The sequence below is a fragment of the Gallinula chloropus genome (assembly GCF_964237585.1).
Source record: "Gallinula chloropus genome assembly, chromosome: 18".
NCBI classification, from domain to species: domain Eukaryota; kingdom Metazoa; phylum Chordata; class Aves; order Gruiformes; family Rallidae; genus Gallinula; species Gallinula chloropus.
The window spans coordinates 6,965,463-6,989,786 of record NC_140103.1 but is presented as its reverse complement, the minus strand read 5'-3'; the positions used below and the strand labels follow the sequence as shown (position 1 = coordinate 6,989,786).

The window sequence follows — 24,324 nt, the reverse complement described above, 5'->3', positions numbered from 1 at the left end:
CTGTCACTTCCCTCTCGCCCCTTTCTGTGCCGTGTTGTGCTCAGGAGGGCCTCAGGGTCTCTCAAGCTGCATTTCTTTTTATAGGTGAAACATGAAACGTAGGCAGTGTCCCATGGGCAGATCCTGTTTGCATTTTCAGGTTGCACTTTCCTCCCCCTCCTCACCAGCAAAATCCTGGCAGTCACTTTTCGTCATCTCAGCCTTACACCTTTTTATTTTTCTTAAATAATAAACATTCCTGAACCTCTTTCCTCCTTATTTTTTCCCTCTTGCATTAAGGAGATGCACCCTGAGCCACACATCCTGATTTATTGTGCTCAAGGCAGGTGGAAGGGGATGCCCTAGTCCTCAGTTACAGTTGATCAGCTGTTACAGATGGGTCGTTCATGCCACGACCATTTTCTGGGCTGTTGCAATAACATGAGAGCATCTTGTGTGGAGCCCAACTGAAGAGAAGATGTGTTTTTTCTTTCCTCCTTCCTTCTTTCCCTTCTCTAACACCCATTTCTAAAGGTTGCTTGAAAATTGTTTTCCCTGCCATGTAGTCACTGTCCCACTTTGCTGAAGGGCCAGTGATAAAGGTTTGGTCCTGCCTTTTGCTATGCTAAAGAAACTCTTTTCTTATAGTAGTCATTCCTTAACATCCAAGTATGTCTTCCAAAACAATATTTGAATGGCCACTTATATCATCCATGTAAAAAACTATATCATAAATAATAAAAAACCCCGATAACCTTTTTTTTGGACCCTCAGCATAGGTGATAAAGTCAAGAAGTTTTCAGAGCAAATCTCTCCTTTTCAAGAAAAACTATTTTCCTGCTGTCTTCTGGTAGGAGCCAGAATTAGAGTTGCCTGCTGATTGCAGTGTTTTAAGCCTGGGACTAGATAAAATAAGTAGAAAATTCAGAGAAAATATGAGAAATGTAGCAATGGAAGGAAAATGAGCTGGGTCACACAGAAGGGTTTTTGCCATCTCTATTGTATCTAATGCTTGGGTTCATTCAAACTGGAGCTGCATAAATAGCTGATGATTCCCATCTGTTTGCATTACCATAAAAAAGAAAAAAGAGTAGATGGAAAATAGTTCAGATGAAGCAAAATGTTGGTTATTTGACTCAAATTAAAATATTTTAGGTTAAAACCCAAATGAGTAAAATCTATTTAACTTTTTTTTTTCCTAAGAGCAGCATTTCAATTTTGCTATATAAAAGGTTTGTTTTGAAGATGGTTCAGTGAAATGTTCTGGGAACATTTTACCAAAACACTTAAGCAAATCTAGCGTGAATCCCTGAAATGTTTCCATCATTAAAGCTGCATAGTTCTTAATTATGCTTCTTCTGAAAAAACCTGCCTCCAAAAAGTCTTTCCCAGCTCAAGCCTTAACCGTTCCCAATTTCATTATCCCCTGCCATGTTACTGAAGTAGTGAGAATTATTTCAGCTCTGTGATAACAAGTGGGTGGTTTTTGCCTGAGTAGAAGTGGAATTCCTCTGTCATCTCTTTGTAGACTTTGGCTCCATCGTGGGAGTCCATATGTCTTCCACGTGGACACTGTTTAAACATACAGCTCTCTGCTCCTGTATGGCTTGTTCCCTGACTAGGATGCCAAGTTGAGAGGCTGGTGCTGTGCATGGGACAGAGTTCCTCCAATAGTTATTTCTGTTGGGTCTTGTCAGTGTACCAAGTTTTTTCAGTCATTCTTTTGACTTCCCAAGTAGAATTTTCCTTCCTCTGCCCCATCGTTGACTCATCCTTTGTTTAAGTAAATCACTAAAGAAAAGAGGTTGGAAGGGACATTGGGAGGTCATCTGGTCCAACAGTCTGCTCACAGCAGGGCTAAGAGGCAAGTCCACCACTCCTAAGAAAACCTCCATAGATACTTATATCTATCCAGTGAGTCAGAGTCTGTTGGGATGGTCCAAGGAGGGGAAATACGGACAACCTAAGGAAATGTTGTCAGCGATGGGATTCCCATCTCAGTGAACACCAGCCTACCCCTCCCAGGGAATCTCAGCCTGGATACTGGCAGTGAGCTGGTACGAAAGCACAACTGGAAGTTACTCTTGTTTTCTTATGGAAGAGGATTGGTCGCTGGTGCCAGCACTAGGATACACTGACAGAAACCCAAAGTATTGTTTTCTTTTCTATAGAGCCTTATGAAAGAAAAGGTCCCTTCATTGAAAACTAAACTAGTTCTTCCATTCAGCTGCATTTTAACACTTCACCACCTTCATGGGTGCTGTTGGCCAGAGGAACATAGTCTCTCTTCCTGCAGCTCCTATAGACACACAACGTCTGGGAATTCATATTTTTTCTCTCTCCTGCAGTTTCATTTCTCACTTTAGAAACAATGTTGGGAAACACATGCTCCGTTCAGGGTATTGTTGTTACAGTTAATATGAGCTACAGTTTGCCAGCAGTTCAGTTTCCAGTGGAGCTAGTGATGAGACTTTTCCTGTACAACACACCATCTACCTGGGCATTTTGGCTGTTGCTGTTGCCTATTTTAACTCTCTGGTGATGTGTATCCAGGGTGATCAGGGAGGAGCAGGTGTTCCAGGAGATATCGGCTTCCAAGGAGACAAGGTAATTGGTTTTCTTTTCTCCATCATTTCTTTTTCCCCCTATGTAGCAGTATGAGTGGCCACCAACTTCTTCAGCTCATCTTATGCCACAATGAGCTGGAACAAGCTGCATCCTGCTGTCAGGTCCCCCTGCTTGGGTAGTTGGCATTTGGGGTACGCTGTGCCTTTCTAAAATTCATGTCAGTGTCTGGATTTTGTTGTTATCTGTAACAAAAGCAGCTTGACTGGGGGCTTTCTGTAACAGGAGCCACATCTTCCTGCAGGAATTGGAAGTGATGGGATGACATTGATGGGGATGGGTGTGAATGTGTGTGGTCCAACGGCTGCAGACTCAGAGGTTTAGTCTGCTCAGTGCAGCAACTTAAACCCTGACCCAGTGAAGCACTTAACGCCACACAGAACTTCGAAGCAAATGACTTCTCCCCTGTGACTACAGTCTGATACTGAGTTCAGATGGCTGATGCTGTACTCAGCACTGCACTGGGGCCTACGTGGCTCTGAGCCAGAGCTAACTGCAATAGCTCACATGCTCTTCGGGGCTAAATTCAGCCCTGACTTTAGCTGAAACATCTCACTGGCATTAGTGCAGCTGTCCCAGCTCCTTGTGAGCTGAGTTTAGGCTTTAGAAAGTGCTTCTCTCTGATGTGGAAACTGGAGCTGGAGCCTGGGGAATTGGCTTTTTTTGATGCTTCATTGTGTTTTCTGGAAAAAAAAAAAACGTGTCTTTCTCTCTCAGGGCAGCCAGGGTTTGCCTGGGGTCCCTGGGGCACGAGGCAAAGCAGGTCCCCAGGTAAGTGACCAAACATCCTCTCTTTCCTCATCTCCCTTTCTAAAGGTTCAGTGCCCAGCTGGACAGATAGCTTGGCAGGGGGGTGCTATTCTAACCAGGAAAGCCAACAGCCAGGAGCCAGCTCACTTTTCTCCATGTTTTTCTGATTTCTGCAGGGAAAAGTTGGTGACAAAGGTCCAGTCGGATTTCCAGGACCACCCGGCCCTGAGGTACGTCCCACCACCTCCTCCTCACACCTTTCTTTGGTAACTCCTGCAGCATCCTTTCTTCAGCAAACCCACAGGAGAACACCTCTCCACCCCCCATCTCGTTCTGCTGCTGGAGCAGTAATTACTTGATGTGTGCAGCTCCCTGCCCCACGGGATCAGCCCTGCTAAACACCCGTGTGACATCTGGGAGTCTGTCAGAGATGCCAATCTCCTTTCCCCACTGGAGGTTTTTGGCAGGAGCTGTGTGCAGACAGGCCCATGTAGGGTTTTGATGAGGAGGGATATGTGTATAGCTGTTGCTAATTCAAATGGAAAGCAAGAGCCAAACGCTTCCTCCTGAGTGGGCACCCAGCTCAATGGAAGGAGGGGATGGCTGTCACCACGGTGACACCTGAGCTCAGATGCATTTACCAAGCCCAAACTGGGTGTTCTGGGGTCAGCGCCTTTGCTATCAACAGGCAGATGGGTTGTCTTACGGCAGTGGCACACTAGGGCTCCAAAAATGCCAAGGCAGAAAGATCTTCACTGTGCTGTAGGATTTACTGTTATTTGATGAATTGAGGTCCACTTCTGTTCCAAGTGGAAGATGGGGCAAACTGTCCATCCTGTACCCTCTGATTTCCTGATCTCCACCTACCCTGACAAGCCTTTTTCTTCCCAGTATTCCCATGCAAGTCCTATATGTGACAGCATGTTCTGCACTTGTTCAGAAAGGTTAGTGTCCAAAGGATGTCTCAAACCTTGCAAACAGTGTGCTAAAACCTATCACCTCTCCCCATCTTTCCATTTTAATTCTTTTTTCTTTTTAAACACTTTGGCAGACACTCACTACAAAGCACAACATCCTATCATTTTACAGAGAGAAGATCTTAAGCCTAGAAAAGTAAAGTAAAGTAAAGGGAGCTTCCAAAGCATGTTAGAAAAGTCAGTGATGCACTGGAATAGAGCCACAGACTCTCTCCCAGCCACTGGCCAGTTTCTGTGGACACCAGGCGGTTCTCTGACATTTTTTGTTCTTCAGCTGCTTTTGTGGGGCAGAACACTCTTTTTATTTTAATCTTTCATATCACTTTCAACCTACCATCCTCTTTTCAGCCTAGGGCTTCACTTCTCTCCTAAGGTATGGTGGTAGATGAGTGGTGATGAGGTAGGGAGGATCAAAATGGGTTTGTGACCTGTTCTGTATCTCAGTTTCCTGGTTTTTCCTTCTGTTTTTTATCCTAGATATCATGGAGGGTTTTTTTTTTTTCAGTTATTCCCCCCACAAAATACCTTTGCAAGTAGAAAAAGGCTCTTACTGCCTTTTCAAAAAAAAAAGTCTCCTTAACTGCAGGATGAGCTTCCCCCAACACACTGTTGCTTTTCTCCTTCATAAGCAACCAGGCAACGTCTGTAAGATGCTGGGGAGCCACTTCCAGCACAACCCAAGGGTCTGTTTTCCCTTCATCAGTGCTCTGATATTTTCCTGGGTCTGGAAGGGCGCTCGGTTGAGTGCTGCCACTTAGCAATCGTTCCTCTGTGTTGCTATTGGAAATAACCACAGATTCCTTTGTTTCCTCAGCGAAGGGGCTGGTGGGTGGAAAGGAGTCGCTGCCTGGCTGAAGGCAGCAGCTAATGAGCATGTCAGCACCTTTCCTAATTCCTCGCCTGCTTCCCTTTGCCGCTGAGGCGTGCAGTTCGTTTCTCGGAGCAGTGAGATTATGCGCTGACTCAGAAAGATTAATTAAAACTCAAATTGCCGTTTTTAGCTGTGTGATGACAGGGAGGCCCTCACAGCAATAAATCTTTGAAGAAGATGGACCTAAAGGGAACTGCTGGGAAAGGCTGCTCTTGAATCAAACCAACAGCGCTGCTCCCATTGTCTTGTTTCCTTCACCCCAGAAGCCGTGCGGTGGCCCACACACGGACGCTGCCAGCACACAGCAAATGTCTCGGCCCTTTAGCTTTAATTAAAACTCCCACAGAGGCCGTCTCTCTGTAGCTGGCTGTAAAAGTGCTGTGCACCCTGACTGTCTCTCATTTTCTTCAGGGCTTCCCAGGTGACATTGGGCCACCAGGAGAAAATGGTCCTGAAGGCCTGAAGGTGAGTGGAGGGGAGACCGGAGCTCTCTGTGGGGTGGGAAGCAGCCAGGGAAAACAAAGTAGTGGGAAGGGAGAGAGAGAAAGCCGTGGAGATTCCTAAATATTGTCCTGGCCAGCGTTTCAGTTTGGTCTGTTTGGCTTGAGGTGCCTCCAAGCGCGGCCTTCACTTTTTTTTCAATTTTTTTTCTGTAACAAAATTGACATTGGATGATGTCCCATGGCTGTGAAAGAGACTTTCTCATTATAATTACCCTTCCAAGCTTATGTTTCTATTTTCTGAGTATCTTCTCCTTTGGCTCCTTCCTAGGGAAAGCCAGGCGCACGAGGTTTACCTGGGCCGAGGGGACTGCCTGGACAAGAGGTGAGTGTCCCCAGACCAAAAGCAGATTGGATTTAAAGACTGATGTTGATTTTTGAAGATTGATATGTGCTGAAGTGGTGCCTGTGACTTGAAATCCTCCATTCCTTTGAAGCTGGAAGCAAATGCTTAGTTATATTCAGTGATCAGAGACCTGCTGAAGAGGACCTTCCACTAAGTTGCAGTCCTCTGATCTTCACTTCCATTCGCTGCAGGCACCTGCTGACCCTAAACTCTGCTTTGGCTTTTCATTTAAAGTCTGTTGCCCTGCACCCACACACCCAGAATGGGTGTTAATGCCCTTTTCCCTGCACAGTCTCCTGCTCTCACCTGGCTTTTGCTTTCTGCACCTTTTAAGAGTGTTTCCTTCCAACTGGGAGACCCGCAGACTCTCCTCAGTCACACAGAGCAATGTCCTTTTGTGAAGAGAGTGCACACATCAAAACTGCTCTTCTGCAGAGATTCGTTTGCCCCAGCATCCCAGTATTCTGCACCAACACGTGGAAGAACTTTTACACAGTGAGGATGACAGAGCCCTGGGACAGGCTGCCCAGGGGGATGTGGAGTCTCCCTCCCTGGAGATATTCAGAGCTCGTCTGGACGCCGACCTGTGAGACCTGTCCTAGGGACCCTGCTTTGGCAGGGGGTTTGGACCCGATGTTCTCTTGAGGTCCCTTCCAACCCCTATGATTCTGTGAGTCTGTGATCCCAGCACTCACCACTCCATCTGAAACATGGGGCCTCGTTCCACTCGCAGGCACTAAAAAGGGACAATTGTCATTGATTTAATTGTCCCGGAGCTGCAAATATTTTGTAGCAGCAGCATCAGAGATGGCCCCAGTGCCCTCTGTTTATCCTGTTGTAACTCCAGCGACTTCAGCACAGTCTCTTCTCGCTTAGGCCAGTGTAAGCTGTTTGTCCGGAGTCATGAGACATTGTGCAAACAGTACTCGGTGCATGCATGGGCAGGAGCTCACTCTAATAGCACTAATAATTCTTAACTTTTTCTGGGAAATCTTTTGCTTGCTTTCTAAAGTGGGATTAATGCAAATTAGCTCATTTGTTTGCTCTGAAATAGGAAGAAAAAATATTCTAGGCAATTTACAGAGGGAATGGAAGCCCTGCATTCCAGGTTCAGGCAGGCATGACCAAGCTGCCTTCAATTTACTCTAGTTAGTGAGAGTAAAAGTCAGACTGAAGACATGGACATGGACTTTGACATAAGCTGAAGGACTTTGTGCACCAGACCACACCACTGCTCCTTTGCCACTGCTGTTACCCGAGGTGGCGCATCAGGGCCGTGGATTGCATCTTCTGCAGAAATGGGGTGTGTTGTGGGTGGTTTGTCTGAGCCCATTGAGCTGGGTTCCTGACTTCCAGTCCCATCTTCAGCCTGCCAGCTCGTGCCACTTCATTACCACGGCTGACCACCTAAATGAGAACAGCCAGAACTGTGGCTGCCAAGGGCGCTTTTAATTCCTCTCTTGGCAGTTGGTTTTAGACACTTGAGATAATTTTTGTGAAGCTTAATTGAAGGTCTCCTAGAAACTGTAGATCTGATCCTATCACATTAGAAATTGGTGTAGGGCCAAGGGAGAGGACCGAGTCCAATTGCTGTGTGAGATTTTGAGATAGCTCCATCTTGCAGCATGTGTAGTCCCATTTGAAAGCAAAAGGGAAACCTTCATACAGTTGCCAAATGGTTCTGTGGGAAATTTTGCAACTCCCTTTTTGTGGGGCAAGAGAAATAAAGAAAGAAAAAGAGTAGAGAGCTCTACAGCGTTCGTATCCCTGCCAAAGCAAATGAAGCAGAGACACGTGAGCGTGTCCAGGGTATACTGTGGGCCAAATCCAGCCCATGATAGGCCCAATCAACTGACGTTGACTTTGGTCAAATTTTGGATGGCTCTACTGACAGGACTTGACAAGAATTTTTTTTCCTGAGATGATGAAGGGAGGTGAGAAACCTCAGAGATGCTGAGCTGCCTGCTCTAAGATTCAGAAGGACTCAGTTTTTAAGATGTGACAGCCAAGGACACAGCTTGTGTTTAACTGCAGATCTTTCATTCATGCTGCATGGTGAGTCATAATTTTGTCACTACTTTGCCTTTAATTTTCATTTCTTTTCACCTCAGGGAGATGAAGGACCCTTAGGACCACCAGGAATCCCTGGTCCAGAGGTAGGTTTCAGTCATTTACTCAGTAACTATCAACTCTGTTGACTTTGCAATGGAATTATAGTTAAATTACTTCTCCTGGTTTGGGGAGTGATGTGTCCTTCTAAGAAATATTGTCTTGTCCAGGGCTTGATCCAACTGCTTGATCCCAGCTGTCTGAACAAGGAAGTGTCTTACATGAGGTGCTGAGTGGGACTAATTTTATAACTTGCTTAAAGACTCAGACCTTGAAAAACCTTCTTATCCTCAAGATAAAGCACAATGACTGGTAACCATCTCTGGAACCAGCCCTGATGTTTCTTCCCTGATTTATAACATTTTCCAATTAGTAGAGGTAAAAGCAAGAAAAAAGACCAAGCAGTGAGAGAGAGTCCTTTTTGACCTCTGTATCTCTCTGAACACAGTGATGTATCACAACTACACAGTTAGAAGAAGCAGAAAGAAGATCATTGTATCTGTGAACTTAGGGGTTCAGGATTCTGTAATTGTCATTGCAGGGGTGTAAAATATCTTGAAAACTGGTAACTGTGCTGGAACTTCTAGGTGGATCTGAAAATAAATGTTTCCTTTTGCATTTCCTCCACTATTCTAGCAAACACTTTTATTCCTTTCTGCAGCAATGTAATAAACCCAGTTACTCCAGTGCCTGGGACAGACCAGAAGTGGTCTTCTAGCCAAAGGGAAGGCTCAACATGAACCTTTTGGTCTGCAGGTTTATTTCTGCATTTCTGAGCTGTGGCTGCAAATGTCAACCTGGCTTCCCCCACTGTAGGGACAGTCCTACTCCCAAATCTACTCTCTGGATGCCAGGGATGGAGCCCATAAGAAGCTTGCCTGGCCGAGTCCCTGCCAACACTAGGAAAGTACCACCTAGGAATGCTCAGGCTGCTGGTGTCCTTGCTGGCATTGCTACCAGAAAACTCAGGGAAGTAGAATAAATCCAGCTGGATGTGGCACATGATAAACTAAAGGGCGGCAACAAACCCTGTGGTTTTGTTGATTAGAATCCACACATAACGTTTCTGATGTGTTGTTTAAGTCATGGAATCGAGCTGGAGAGTCAGAAATTGGCTGAACCTTGGAGTAGCTCCCTAGATATGTTCCCCATGGATCAAACCTGGTGTTGCTCGAGACACAGTGCTTTCCTTTTGTGCTGCCTTGGCCTCAGCCAGGGCTGCCCTATCTCTGGCACCCTGAATTCCCTGGGAGCATTGCTTGTAAGCTGCATCATATAGGTTCAGAGAGACACCCCTGTGCCCAGGGTGGTCGCAAGCATTTCATGTTTATTTTCTCCTGTGTGTTTCAGGGCCGATCTGGACGGAAGGGATTTCCAGGGAGACCTGGTCCCGATGGTCCAAAGGTGAGGAAAGGGTTCATGACTGAGCAGAGGGTGGAAGGGGGAAAGGGAAGGGGAAAGGATCTTTTCTCAACTTCACCATGCTCTAAGCCTAGGGTATTCATTCCAGAGAGAACAAAGGGAACTGAGGATTTCTTTTTTTCTCCGAATTTTGGGGACTCTGCTTCTGCTTGTTTCTTCAGCAAAAAGAACGGTGGTGCATTTTTTTTTAAGCCATGTGCTTTATTAAAAATAAGTGTGTTCCTCCTTTGATATTAACCAACATCCCCCCTCCATCATCTCATTTTATTTTCCATTGCTTCTCCACATTTTTGTTCTAAAACAATGCACATCATTCCTATCTTTGCTGCTTAATTGGCAGCAGGAGCCATCCCAGGGCAGTCCTCTCCACAAACCCACACTCAAAAGGAAAGAGAAAACCCAACAAAAACAACCTCTTTCAACAGTAAATAGCAAAAATGCAGTCTGGCAGCACATCTGGAGTATCTGCCTACTGAGAAAATACAGCTGCCGTCACCTGGAGACAATACTGGTTAGTGCTGAGTTTGGCCTCTGGATGGCCTGTCCAGGGGCACTGCACTGGCCTTCGACTGCTCCCATGGCTGCTGGGTTTGAAATTCTCCTCCTGCTTTTCTCTTCACCCCTCGTTCTTCTCATACTCTGAATTTATCTCTTCCCTCACTGGGATTTAGCTCGTGTGGGTTCTTCCCCTGAGTTTCATGTGGATGCTCCATGGGATGGTAATATGCCAATATTTCAGACTTTGCAAGAGCAGAATCAGGAGGCAGCACTGCCTGGGAACATTTGGGTTGTCTTTTGTTCTTGTGAAACTTCCAGACTTCCACCAGCAGGTGAATTTTCTGGATCCTTTCTCCACTGCCATCCAGGAACTACACCTTCCCATGGTGTCCACTCTCTTTCCTTCCCACAGAGGTTCCTCAAATCCTTTGGTTAATCATGGCCCTTTCCTACTCTCTTCCTGCTGTTTCTGTCTATTCCATGTGTTTTACTTAGCCTTTCAGATTGAAACGTTACGGGTCAGAGACCCTCCAGCTTCAGGAGCATCCCTGAGGAGAACTCATACCTCACTAAACACAGGGATAAAGCAACCAGGACTAGGCTATGCCCCAGGAAAGCAGACAGCTCATGTTTCAGTGTCTGAGCTTGGTTTTGGGAAGGCTATTTTACCACAGCAGGACCACAGCTGCTTTTGGGGCATTTCACCCCAGAACAGCAAGTGTTTGCTCCATGTTTGTGTCAGCTACGTTTCTTGCTTTGGATTATCCATCCAGTCACAGCAGGGTTTGTAAGGTGGTGCTTCTTGCTGATTTCCCACTCTTCACACACAGCAGCCCAAATCGTGGGTGTCCACAGGATCGTGTTGTGCTCAGGGTCTGACTGGGAGCACCAACTAACTGGTGTTTCTTGTGTCTCCTTGTCCTGCAGGGTGAGCCAGGAAACCGGGGCCGACCAGGGAAAGTTGGTGAGCAGGTAAACTCTTTGTTTTCCTTGTCTGTTTGATGATCTCCTATGTGCAATGTCTCCTAGATGACCAGAGTGCCGGCAGAGGACCATGACCAGGGTCTTCTGACCATGTCAAACCTGCCCATAGTCCTGGTGCTTCAGCTGGGGAGCTCTTAGTCTGGCTGAAGCTCTTGGTGAACAGCACCAACTGTGACCATGGTGCCTATTTTAAACTGGAGGCTTTTCCATAGGCAGAGAGCTCTGCTGAAGTCGCAGCTCAGGTGGATGTGTTGTCCCTGCAGTAGCACAGCACATGTGGCTGGCTCTGCTCAAGGAAGATATTATGTCCTTCTGTGTATCCCTCTTATCCTGAAAAGGTTGATTTCCAGGTTTTAAGGATAGGATCCTCTGCTTTGACTCCCAATGGATTTTTCTTTTTTTGGAAGCAGAGGAGACAGCAGCTGAAGAAACCAGACCCTGGGTAAGAGAGGCACTGAGATGCATTTTGTTGTACTGCCAAGAGACAACATTCTGCTGGACTAGCAGGAGACATGCATCATCCTTGTAGGCTTCAGGGGAACCACAGGCATCAAGGAAAAAGAAACAATTGTTTTCATGTCTCTGTGATTGAAACCAACCAACTTGTCCACTACCAACCCTGAAATTGCAGCCACGGAGCCTCCAACATGTTCTGTGTGTTCCTACGTGACCACACCAAGCTGGCTGCAGCAGCCAGCCCTGGCAAAGAGGGTGTTGCTTCTCACCACAGCTGTCCTTCCCACCACTTTCCCTGCCAAAGGGTCAGCAAGTTTGGTTTGGTTTAGCTTGTCAGCCTCTCTGGCTCTTCTTTCCCCTGTATGCAACAGCTGGGGGTCACTTTTCCCATGGGTTTCTGACCAAGCAAGTCCAAAAAAACATGGTAGATCCTTTTCAGGACCAGTAATCTGATAAGTCTCAGTATATATCAAGGGCAGTTATTTCTGTTGGAAGTCTGAGCCATTTCTGTATGGTGGTTAATAATTTACTCCATGAAGAGTAACAATGGAAGAAGCAAAGTTGTCCCACTCAACTGAATTCTAGGTGCAGCTTTATCAGATTCTGCACAATCTCAGGCCACACTGCCAGGGCTCTGTGCCTCAGTTTCCCCTTCCATGGAAGACATGAGACCACTCTGAACAGTGCTTATCACAATGCCCCCTGTTCTCAGGTGGCACTTACAGATGCTGCTGTATTACAGTTACAAAATGAATATTTAGAAGTACTTTGAGATCCTTAACACAATGTTGTCCTTCAAGGACAAAGCATCGTTAGGATTATTATTCTTTGATGTCCCTCAGGACTGACCTCGGATGAAAACTGTAGGCACTGTTCACCAAAAGGAAAACACAGCTGGCCTCTGCTGACACTGAAACCAGCACTGGTATGAAAGCTGCCTCTATTATTCTTAGTCAATTAGTCTCTGTCTAAGAATATCACCCAGAAAGAATTCCCATTTCCGTACCAGTCGAGTCATTAGAACAACAATGTCGCACCCGATTAGTGAGAAATAACGTCCTTTCCCATCTCACCTTTGCTGAATGATGCTGGAGTGTTGGGTTTTCATTCCTGCCTTCACCTAAGTCTCAGTGTTTGGTGTTGGGCCTGGGTTGGTTTTCAGCAGAGCCCTGTGAGGTTGGGCTACCAAGGTCCCTTGGCAGTAAAAGACACCTTCACCTCACCCCCTTTTTCTTGTGTGGAGGCCTTGATGGTCTTTATTCCTTGGGCACAACAGGAGGTGGTCAAACTCTTCAAGCTTGCTGCTCTGCCCTCCGTACGGGTTCCCTCTGAGTGAAACCTCAGTGTAACTGCATGAGAAAAGATCAGCCATCCATCTCATTGGAGCTCTCTTCCCTTTCTTAGGGACATCTGTTAGGCAAACATGAGAGCTTCTGTAAGGTTTCCAGTGTTGTTTTTCCATTACAAGGACACTGACTCGGGAAGTTCATTCATGAGATGCTTGTTGTCTTCATATGCTGGCAGGACTCCAGCTGCCGGGCTCCCCTGTACCCTGGAAAAGTGTGATTTAACCCTTCCTTGCCAGTAGATGGAGGCAGAAGAATATGAAGAAGGCCATGGGGCATCTGTTCCAGAGCTGGGAATGCAGAGCAGGAGGTTGTCACTGAAATGTCCTTGGTGAAGGTCAGACAGCCCTGTGGGAGAAGCGACACCCTGCAGCAGGCAGGATAGCCAAATGGGGAAAGGTGCAGGAAGCCCATGGACACCCCCTGTATGCTGCACTAGAGACCAAAAATGTCAATGAAGGGTTGTGCCAGCTGAAAGAGGCCAAGGCTCACCTACATCCCTAATGGGAACGAGGAGGCCCTGTCATGGCAGGAACAGCTTTTGAATCCTTCTTCCCATGCAAGAAGTGGCAGCCCCGCTCAGTCACACAGTGATGTTAGGGTCAGCCATGCTCCTCGGCCCCTTGGGGTTGTCCGTTCCTTGGAAGGAGAAGCATGTCATCCCACTGTCATCAGGTGTTATTCTAAAATAATCTGTGAAAGGAAACCAGTGCCGTTGGTTCTCTCCTTAACATGTTTCCCTTGCAGTGCTCTTCCAAAGGGGGGATGTGCAGCAAGGTCAGTTCTGCCGGTGGGGTCTGATGAGCGGAGATACAGATCGACTTGACCAAGGTCAAGTGGGTCACCAAGAACTGAGCAGCGTATTGTGCCGGCGTTTCCCACGTTAGAGCAGCGCCTTTCCCAGTGAATTTACTTTCCCTTCCGGAGCATCTTTCTGAGCTGGGGACCTCTCAGCCTCTTTGACCTGACAAGCTGTCTAGTGGCATGTCTCCACCTTGCCTTCCCTCGCTCTCTGGAGGGCATTGGGAACCCAACGCGGCCCCAGGCCACAGCTGAGCCCGGTGCACAGGGGGTTAAACCACATGGCTTTGCTTTGCGGGTCAGAGCGTCCTCCCTTAAACTGTGATATTTACTGTTTTACTTTCCCTTTCTTTCATCTGAATGGGAGGATTGTACATTTACTCCCTCCCGTCCTTTGTCCCTGGTTTGTTTTGTTTTGAGTTCTAGCGAACCAGTAAAACAGAAAGGCCATGATCGGTTCCTGCTGGGAGCGACTGGCGGTCCCGTCCCTGGGAGACCCTGCTCACGCTGGGCTCGCCTTTCGGTTGTTTCTCTCAAATGGGCTATGATTTATGCAAGGCTTCATTGCTGACTTGCTCTCTGTTGATGCAGCCAAGAGGGGGGGCTTAATTATGACAGGGCTGGACAATAAATGGGGAAAGCCAGACAGGAGTTAGGAATTACAACCCGCCAGTCCCCCCGCCTTTTCCTTCCCCCCCCACCACAAGCCCCCAGCAACTTTTTAACAATCTCCATCCCTTTTCTGCTGTGCCCTTGGCCAGGGAATACAGCAGACTGAATCATGAGCGACATGCTGAACCCCCCATCTAATATAAATGTTTTACATTCTTTCCTGTATACTGTGGGCCTTTATCTGGGCAGCCACCGCTGCTGGGACTTCACGTGCATCATTACACACTCTGCCTGGAGTTGTGTTTGATGCAGGGCTTCTTTTCAACCCTGGGAACCTGGGAACAACATGTTATGCCACAGCCATTTTGGTGTAACGGCCACAACTCACGTCTGCTTTGATTTAATATTTGCCACCAGTGGCTTTTTCAGGTTCTTAAAACCTAAACCTTTCACTGCTTGTGTTTTCTTTAGTGTCTGTCCCATTTTGGCCGGTGAAGAAAATCGCTACCTGATCTCCCCCAGTTGTTTCAGAGAGTCCCAGTAATTTACCAAGATTTATTTTGCACAGACAGATCTCTCTCAATCGTGCCTGCTTGCAGACACAGCGATGTTAGTTAATTTAGCCCACAGCAGACAGCATTGGCTGCAAACACTACGGAGCTACTGTGCTGGAAGCATCTCAGGGTCCCAGCTCTGCCACTCCACTTCAGGCTCTCCTCAATCCTGGTCACACCATGGGATGTTGCTCTCGATGGATCTGCAGGGAGCGGTGACATCGTCCCCTGAGCAGCAGCACGATGTACTAGCACTGACAATTTCCTCTGGGTTTGGAGTGAAAAGGGCAGAAATTTTGGTGTGTTCCCTCTTCCTCCTGCCGTTTACTTGCACATCAGGTGCAGTGGTTGCCTCTACCCTGCTTGCATTGGCCATGCTGGGAGGTTTCTGCACTGGCTGTGGTAACACACAGCACATCCCTGACAGCGAGAGGGGTCTTGGGGGGCTGTTTGGATTGGGGGCTGTTTGGCATACTGTGATCGGTGCTCTGCAAACCGTCTGTAGAACAGCACCAGGTTGTCTGGGAAGCACAACCATTCCTTCCAGCCCCAGATTCCTTTTTAGGGTGGGAGTTGATGCTGCTGTGGACAGTGTGTCACAAGTATTAGCCTTCAAGCCTGAGTCTGGATATGCAACGCTGCACCCCAGGCTGCTCAGAAGTGTTTTGGTCTTGTTCTGAATGGTAACAGAATCTGCTGCAAGAGCAGGGACCTCTCTTCTACAGGCAAACGCAAGTTTCTTAAGGAGAGCATCTTCCTGGGGAGACAGAGAGTCCTGCAGTTTTTCTGAGAAGCTGGAAATGAAGGGACAGATATATTCTTTCTTGCTTTATAATCTTATTTTTGCCTAGCGATGCGTTTCCTCATTTCATCCCTTTGCTTTGCCATTCCCTCCTCTGCCTTAACATTTGCTGCCCCCGTGCCCTTGGAGAACTTCAGTAAGTGGATGGAGTTATCACTTTTATGGAGCTGGAGGGATAATTGATTCAGCAGCCTTCAGCGATGCCACCCAGTGGCAACCTTGCATATGCAGATAGCACGTTTCTCCTGCTCTCCCTTTGGTTCCAGTGCTGGGCAATCCACTGCCAAGTCCAGCGCTGTTTTTCTCCCACATGTGTCTTGTCCTGACCACAGCAGCACACTTGTGCACAGCGACTGCTTCAGCTTTGGACACAGCACAGACCAATTTCAGTCCTGATGTCCCAAGGGTTGGTGATGTCAGGCCCCTGATGGATAGTCTTCCTGTGATTAATCAGTATTTCCAGTGTGGCACTTTGGCACAGTGGTTTCCTGGGACATCATCTCTGGATGAATTTCTAACGTAAGCATCTCGAGGCTCTGATGGACACGATGATTCCTTTTCCTTCTCTCCTGAGTTTCCAGACCCCTTTCACCTGGATGTTGCTTCTGTGCCAGAGTGAGACAAGGGCTGCTCTGAACAGAGAGTGTGTGGCTGCTCCCTGCAAGAGGCAAGGCCAGCTGAGCAGTGAGAGGAGCTTTTGTTGATCCCATCAGCATGCCTCATTGAGGAGCTCCTGTCTCCAGTGATGTTCAAAGGATGGCATTTAATTGCACTGTGTGAGGAATGTTAATGCATGAAATCTCTCAGCATTTAGAGTCATCGTCAGAAGCTGTTCCTCCTATAAGTCACTGGAGAGTGACCCTGCACTGTGTTTTCTGCCTCTGAAGGGGTCTGCTGAGCCTCACACATACAAGGATAGCAGCAAGGCTGGTTACTTTGTGCTGCAGCTTTATGTTGTGAGCATCACTTCATAGAGAGGGAGAGGCTTTTGCTTGCAGGAGTTGCACAGCCTGTGTGTGGGTCAGCTGCTCTGTCCATGCAGGATGCTCCTCTGTAGCCGGATGGTACTGCTCCGAGCTCTCGGTGCACAGATGCAAACAGACCCACAGGAGCACAGAGAGGAAACTTTTGCTGCTTTTCTTGCTGTTCCCCCAGAAAGGAGATAGCAGGATGAAAAGATCTCCCTTTTCTGAGGCCACACTCCAGAAGTTGCCGTGTTGGTGGAGCCTTTTTTCCCCCCATTGCATTTGTTCGTGCTGTTTTGTTGTGCCTGTCATTCGAGAACCTCCTTGATGTTGAAGTGAAAGGGTGAGCTGCATCAGCATAGAGGAGTGTTATTTATTATGAAGATTTCAAATTATCTTTAAAAAGAGGAAGAGTAAGTTGGTACTGCTGGAGAATCCAGCTCCTGTCTCCAACTTGCTCAGCAACCCCCTCCCAGCACCAAGCAGATGTTGCCTAAAACCAAACAAGCTGGGGCATGGCTTCATTTGGCACCAGCTGTGCCAACTGTGGGCAGGTTATGAGGTGTTTGAACAGGGGAGGAATCCCTTTAGTTACAGACTCATTGGAGGAACTAAATACAGATATCTGTCTCCCAACGACCCTTACTGGGACTAGGGATGAGGCCCTGAGAATCAGGCAGTGCAAGAGAGAGTGCTTGCCATGGCAGGGACGGTCCTTGCATCTCTAGAGCCAGAAACTGGCTGAAATCAGTAGGGAGGCTGCTGTGTTTTAAATCTCAGGAATCTTAGCTTGAGATTGCATCTGTTCTCATCTTTCTAATTAAAAGCAGTTCTGCCTGTTTTTTCGTTATCCCAAATGTTGTTAAATCCTGACAAATCCTGAGCACAGACTGGTTTGGGTTGTTTTCTCAAGGTAGTTCCTGATGGTGTGATAGATCTGCTGCCCCGCTGGCCCCTCTGCCTGTGTCCTCAGGCTGCTGTTTCCTACTGACATCCCAACAGCACTACCAGGGGCAAAATTAGTTTGCACAGGGGATTTGAGGCAGCTCAGATGAACCCAGAGGAAGTCTTACCTGGTACAGCAGTTAAAATGGGCAACTCTCAGGTGCCGTGCAAGCCAGGAGCTCCCACTCTCCATGCTCTTGGGGAAGCTGCACTGACGTTTTGGGAAGTGCTTGCAAAACAAAAGCCACGCTATGGACTCGGCCTTGCTGCAGCCCGTGCTTAACTCATCCCCTGGACTGTGTGTTGTGGCTCTTGCAGATCCTCGCGCTGCCGTTCCAGCTGGCGCCTAAAGCAGAACCAGCTGTGGAGTTAGACGTTCCCATGGCCGGGAGCGACTCTGTCCGTGCTGGGGTAGCCAGTGGGAATTACTGAGCAGTATACGAGGGATGCTGTGCTAGTCCAACCAGCAAGGTGGATGAAGGAAACTTGTTTACTTTCTCAGCAAGTAAAACTGAAAATTAATTGGGCTCTTCTCTTTCCTCAGGGTCTAATGGGTTTCATTGGTCCCGTGGGGGAGCCTGGAATAGTGGGAGAAAAGGTAAGAGCGTATTGGTTGTTAGAACTTTTGCAGGGTGGTGGAGACCAGGGCACGGGGAGTATTGTAGAGATTAAAGTTGTCATGTCAGTGCAAGACCCAGCTGGGAATGCAGCACGTCCCAGGTGCCTGAGATAGTCTTGGGCCAGGCAGAAATCATCCACTTCACATTTAGGGATTAACACGTGCCAGCCCTCCATGGAGATGCTGTCAGATACTCTCTGAAAGTGTAAGCTTTGTTCATTCATAATCTGCCAGAAAGCTTGAATTTAATGATCGGTTCTGGTGTTTTCTGGGAATGAGGGACCCATCAGCCCTGTGTTCCTGGTCAAGGGAGGAATCCAAGGTGTTGGGGTTGCAGTCAGATATGTGCAGAGATGTGTTCTACTTGCAAGCCCACAGTGAGTTGCCAGTGTGTCACACAGGACCGGGGCTGAGCCTGCGTTGAACCAGCAAGCTCGACAATTTCTCGGTACAGAGAATGAACTGGAGTGCAGCCACCTGTCTGAGCAAAGGCTCCCCCTAATATTTGCCTTTTTATTTGACAAGGACCATGCCGTCTGGCTGCCCCTGGGGGTGCACTGGGCACACTACTAAGGGCTGGTGCCCTCTTGTGTACAGCACAGTTACATGCTTCTATCAGGAAGAAAAATGGCTTTATTTTCCATAAAAAATGTAAATGGACATTAAGTTGTTTTCTATTAGAGTGTAAAATATTATTCAGGGGCAGCCTCCAAAGACAAACCAGCCATGTCATTCATTGCATCTCAGTTGCAGACTCCTGGTTTTCATTGGTGGTTTAGTTATTCACAGTCCGGCCATAAAGATATTCAAGAGCATAAAATGATGCATTCCACACGTCCGTTCTCTCGCTCCCTTTTTATTACTTCAAGCCCTGTCCTCTGGGTAATGATGTCAAGACTGTGACAGTTACACTGTGTTCACAGCAAATGCGTTTTATTGCTTGTCTGCAGCAGCCTTTGGAAAGCCCACTGCACCCCGTGGTCTCTGGTGGGGCAGTAGCAGAAGCAGGCTCAGTCCAAATTCTCAAGGCACATGAGAAGTAACAGGAATAACACGATGTGGGCTGCGTTTTACAGAAGGAAAACAGAGGAATAAAGAGCCTGTGATGAGTCCAAGGAGGTTACGCAGAAAATTGATGCCCGAGTGAGCTGCCTCGATGGCAGCTGCAGCCCTGCATCGAATGAGGGTTTGCCATGCAGGAGGCATGGGAAGATTTGTTCTCTCCCCACTCTAGTAAATTCACATCTGGCCCCACAACTTCCATGCCAATGCCTTGACTGCATGAGCTGTCCTCATCTCGCAGATCGGCTCTGTAACACGATGATGTTACGTTGGTGTCAAGGCAAATCCAGGCTGTCCTTGGAAACTCTGCCCTAGGAGCTCCTCAGCACAGCTGTAATTTCTATCACACTTCTTCTCTACCAGGACAAACTTAGGGATGACAGAAATAACTATCATCAAATCAAAACCTCAACCAGGCCTCCAGTTGGCATAGTATCCTACAGCTTACTATGCTGTTGTGAGCTAAATGAAGTGGGAAATATGCTTTCATTAGACATAGCTGAGTCAGCAATCTCCATCCTGAGAGCTGCAAAACTTGAGCCTGAAGCCAGTAGAATCCAAAGATTATCAAAGAGAACAATTCAGTTAATACATACTTAATAAAATCCATGCATTCAGGGTAAAAAAGAAATCCTTACATTGGTTTACAAGGGCCAACTGGTGACAACACAAACTCTGGGGTTTGTTTTTAATAAGCTGCTTAGAGGCCAGAAAATATTTCCCCTTACACTTTAGCTGTTGGAAGGTAGGTCAGATTTTGGGCGTAAACTACTTGGCAACATTTGCTAACTCCTCCTTCCTCATCCCCCCAGGCACACCAACGTAACACACCTAATTCCCAGTGCATTCCCTGGGCTGTGAGGGAGAGTATGGGCAGTCGTGGTGGGAATTGCCACTGTCTCCAAAAAAGAACAGTAGATATCCCATCACTAGAGACATGTCTTAGACTCACCCTTCCATCAGCAGGTCACCGTGGTTCTCACGGAGGCTCACACCGTGTCTCCCATCCTTGGCTGAGCTGTAGGGCCAAGGATGAACTCAGGGGAAGTGAGATGTTCTGCCTGGGGGGATAAGTAAGGCTTTTGGAATTAAGAAGTGCTTTTTTGGTACGTTAAGTTTTTCCATGCCAAAGGGTGGTTTGTTTTAGAAGGGATAGTATCTTTAGGGTGGGCTATGGAGGCATCCAGCTCTGAACCCCTCATAAACAGGTTGCTGTTCGCATGTGTGAGCCACAGGATAAGGAGTCCCCCTGGAATGCCTGCAGTCTCCTTCTGAAAGCACCAGCTATCCATTCCCAGCAGCATCTCTGGTTTTATCCAACTTCATTCCCTGCTCTCAGCAGGCCCTCATGGCCACAGCTTTCCAAACCACCAGGACACACAGGGATTATGATACTGCAGAACAGTGAGGGATGTCATGCCATGGGTGGGAAGGGCTGGAGATCTCCTGGGATCCAGTTCTAGCACTGTCCAGAGTTGAAGGTGATCTTGAGTGTATTCCTTAGTTCTTGTTCCTTGGTGGTTGGACGCCAACAGTAACGTCTCCTCTCAGGATATGAATGATCAGCTAATTCTTGCTGTAGTCCTTTAACTACTGTGATGAGCTGGATACCTGGAAGACAGTGATGATTATTCTGCACTGGAAGACTTTCTGGTAGATATCCAGTGGCACAGACTGCGGTTTAGCTGTTTCAGTGCTCTACATCCCCATTACTGACAGCTCAGAGTGGTTGTTAGCAAAAGTCCTCATTCTTCCCCATGTGTCTCCATCTCTCCTAGGGTGACCGTGGCTCAGTGGGACCCCCAGGCCCTCCAGGAGTCAAGGGGTCGATGGTAAGGAGTAAGTCTGCATCCTCTCGCTCTTGCTGCTGCCTCTCTCTCTGTCCTTGCAAAGGGTGCAGCTTCTCCTGGCCTTTTAGTTACATGGCAACAGCTGCAAATTCCTCCTGTCTCTGTGGGGATGGGAACAGCCATATGACTGACTGGATACTGAGGTATACCTCTCCCCAGCAGTCATGTTCAGCAGTCTCCCCTTCAGAGAAACCCTGGGTTTTGACACATGCTCTGCAGCTCCATCAGCTGAGGACCTGCTGTGTCAGGTAGAGATAACAAGGAAGCAGAAGCTGTGAGCTGCAGCACCTGAAGGACTGTCTGTTTCTGAGCATCCTGGCTACTGAACAGAGGGAGTCCAGGAGCAGGGATCAGTTCTTCACATCCCACCAAGTTGCAGGGGCAGCTGGAGATGTGGGTCACATGCGGTTTTGCTGTGCTGTCTGTAATGCCATTTGGGGATCCTCATTTAGGAGTTTAACAGAGGGGACCTCAGCAGGATCTTGTCTTGCTCTGAACTTACCTCCTGTCCACCGTAGTGCAAGACCCCAAGACAGATTTTCATATTAACTCAGCCCGTTCTCTTCTGGGCTGATAGGAAATCTAGCTGCTTATACTGGTAGCAGGGTTGGAGCTGGGGCTTCCACAGCCTGGCCTCATCCATCTGCCCCTAGGCAGTTTTACCCTGACAGATAACAGACTACCTGACCTTGCAAGCAACCAACAATGTCTTTTCTCCTGTCTTCCTACTTGGAGGAAGAAGGGCTGAGCAGGTCATGGGAATTCACACCAGGTGTGTTCTTCTTTCCCTTTCAGGGGCACCCTGGGACACCAGGAGGAGTGGGTTTTCCTGGCATCCCTGGACCAACAGTAAGTAAAGGCTATGATCACCTTGTACCACCATACACCAAAAATCAGTCCCCCATATCCTGGGAGTCAAGCAACTGTGTCCTGATTGATTGAGTTTGATCTGAAGAAGACATATGGGGCATGGGTGGGAGCAACATGGGAAGAGATGCTAAACAAACCAAAACAAAAAGTGGTACTTAATTCAAGCCCAGATGGGTGCATCTGGTACATATGCAGCTGGGCTGGAGCATGCAATTGGTGTGGAGGTAGATGTTTGGGTGGCTCCAGTTTCCCACAGCCATTATTTAGACAGAGCCCCAGTTCTCCCAGCAGCACAAATGCCGCTGCACGTCGTTTGCTGGAACCGACGGAAACTGGTCTGGGTGGGCACAGTGAATGGATTTTGCTCAGTGTGTGAATTCCCACAGAGTTGTTGGTTGGGAGGTACATCACAGTGGTGAATTGCCCAGGCAGTGCCAAAGGTTTGGCCTCAGCAGCAGCTCTGCCCACTGCAATGAGCTCAGGGATGCTGTGTGCCCACCGGCTGCAGCCAGCTGCTGCCTGGGGAGAGATTTTACAGTTGCAAGTCAATGGAGGTCAGGAAAGAAAAGGCCTGAGGTCGAGAGCTATCTCACAGTGACCTGTCCCTACATGAAGAGCAACATGGCACTGGCCAAACCCTTATAATACAGCAAACATGATGCTGCCCACAGCCCTCAGCAGTGAGCTGGTCTGTGGCCCCTCAGGGCAGCTGTCTCTAGGCTGGACATCCCTAGATATCCTTTCCTTTAGTGACTTTCCCAGCACGTTAACTGCTGGATCACTTGGGGATGGCCGGAGCATGAGGCCGGCCTCCTGCTTACTCCATGCTGTGGGGTCTGGGGAGGATAGGAGTGTGTCTTTGGCAGAGGGTGGTTCAGCACTGGCCCTGTGGCAAAGAGCTCCCGGTCCTGAAGCACTACCTAGTGCACCATTAGCTGGTAACTTCAGCTGAGGCTGTTTTGTCTTACTTCACTGGGAAATGACACCACCAGTGTATGTAGAGACATCATCGCTGGATGGAGATGCTGAAACCTCTCCGCAGAAAGAGGAGCTGAGGCTGTCCCCATGTCCTTCCGCTTCCTTCAGTTCCCTGTTCTCCTGCAGGCAAATAACTAACAACTTCATCCAAGCAAAATGTTTCCTCCAAGACTACATTTTAAAAAGTGATAATTCAATAAGTCAAACTACTCCACAAAGCCAGTAAATCGAATAATCCCCTAATATCAAATCCCTACTCATTAACTCCAGCTGTTTCTGCCCGTTTCTCTGCCAAACGTTCATTATTTGCTTGTCAAGCCAGACGTGAGGCATGCTGTTGTTGTTTGTCCTAAATGGTTAAAGTCTTAGAGATTAAGCTGTCCCATGAGCTGTAGCAGCTCTGATAGCTAATTAATTCAATAGATGGTGATGGGGAATGGGAAGCAAAAGTGTATAGTCAATGGTAGGAAACTCTACCCTTTGTTTCAGCTCGCTTCCTTTTTCCTCTTCCAGTTCACCATCATGGTACACCTTCTGTGTTAATATAGAGTATACATACAGGTAATATATTAAAGGCCAGGCATCTTCTAAACAGTTTCTTGAAATTCCCAGCGTGGTAGCTAGTTGCTCCCTCAACATTTTGCCCTCACAACGAATGTCTCAGTGCTTGTATTTTCATAAGCTATCTGGGACAGGCTGAGACTTCCAAGAGGATATTCCAAATATCAACAGAGAATTTCATTTCAGTATGTGTTTATCATAAAAAATCTCTATAAAACAGGCATCTGACACATCCACTGCTTGTCCGTGCCAGTCACTACTGACCTCACTAGCGAAACCGAGATTTACTGTGATTACAAATATAGTTACAGTCAACCAACTTTTCCATCCTGAGTGAGAACAGCTAAGTGTTTGTCTTCTGAACGTGCCCTGCAGAAAGATAACCTCCCTTCCAAAAGCAAAATCCTTCTTAGAGGCAGTGGTACAAGCACCAGGAGGACAAGCACCAGGAGGATCGTGGTCCAGTTTTATTCTGATCCAGTTTTGTCCTGATTTTGGGTTTGATCCAAACTCGGTGGAGTTTGGAGGGTTGATAGCTGGTAAAAGCTATTAATATATAAATAGCAGAACTTGATGTGGAACGTTTGAGACAGTAAGAATGGAATGTGTCATGTAGAAGTTTTCTGACAGTAGGAAGGCGCTAACTTCAAATATGGGTTTTTTTTAAGATATAATCTAGAAATAAGTCCTGTTAATTGACTTTAATTTATGAAACTGATAAACATTATAAGAGGGGGAAAAGGAAAAAAAGATGATGTTTAATTTTCATCTACACTTCCTGTATGCACATTAAGTGTGTGCAAATCCAGGTTAAAAGAAAACCTGAGCCTTTTTTGTAAGTG

At 47.4% G+C, this 24,324-nt stretch overlaps 1 protein-coding gene across 1 annotated transcript in view; it reads left to right on the top strand.

Moving 5' to 3' along the window:
* Positions 1 to 24,324, top strand: part of COL27A1 (collagen type XXVII alpha 1 chain) — a 153,548-nt gene that overhangs the window by 75,342 nt on the left and 53,882 nt on the right. Inside the window, exons 17-27 of the mRNA XM_084272449.1 lie at positions 2,533 to 2,586; positions 3,322 to 3,375; positions 3,531 to 3,584; positions 5,614 to 5,667; positions 5,974 to 6,027; positions 8,160 to 8,204; positions 9,508 to 9,561; positions 11,005 to 11,049; positions 18,087 to 18,140; positions 21,002 to 21,055; positions 21,869 to 21,922. Coding sequence (XP_084128575.1) covers positions 2,533 to 2,586; positions 3,322 to 3,375; positions 3,531 to 3,584; positions 5,614 to 5,667; positions 5,974 to 6,027; positions 8,160 to 8,204; positions 9,508 to 9,561; positions 11,005 to 11,049; positions 18,087 to 18,140; positions 21,002 to 21,055; positions 21,869 to 21,922 — 576 coding nt within the window. The remainder of the gene's footprint in view (positions 1 to 2,532; positions 2,587 to 3,321; positions 3,376 to 3,530; positions 3,585 to 5,613; positions 5,668 to 5,973; positions 6,028 to 8,159; positions 8,205 to 9,507; positions 9,562 to 11,004; positions 11,050 to 18,086; positions 18,141 to 21,001; positions 21,056 to 21,868; positions 21,923 to 24,324) is intronic.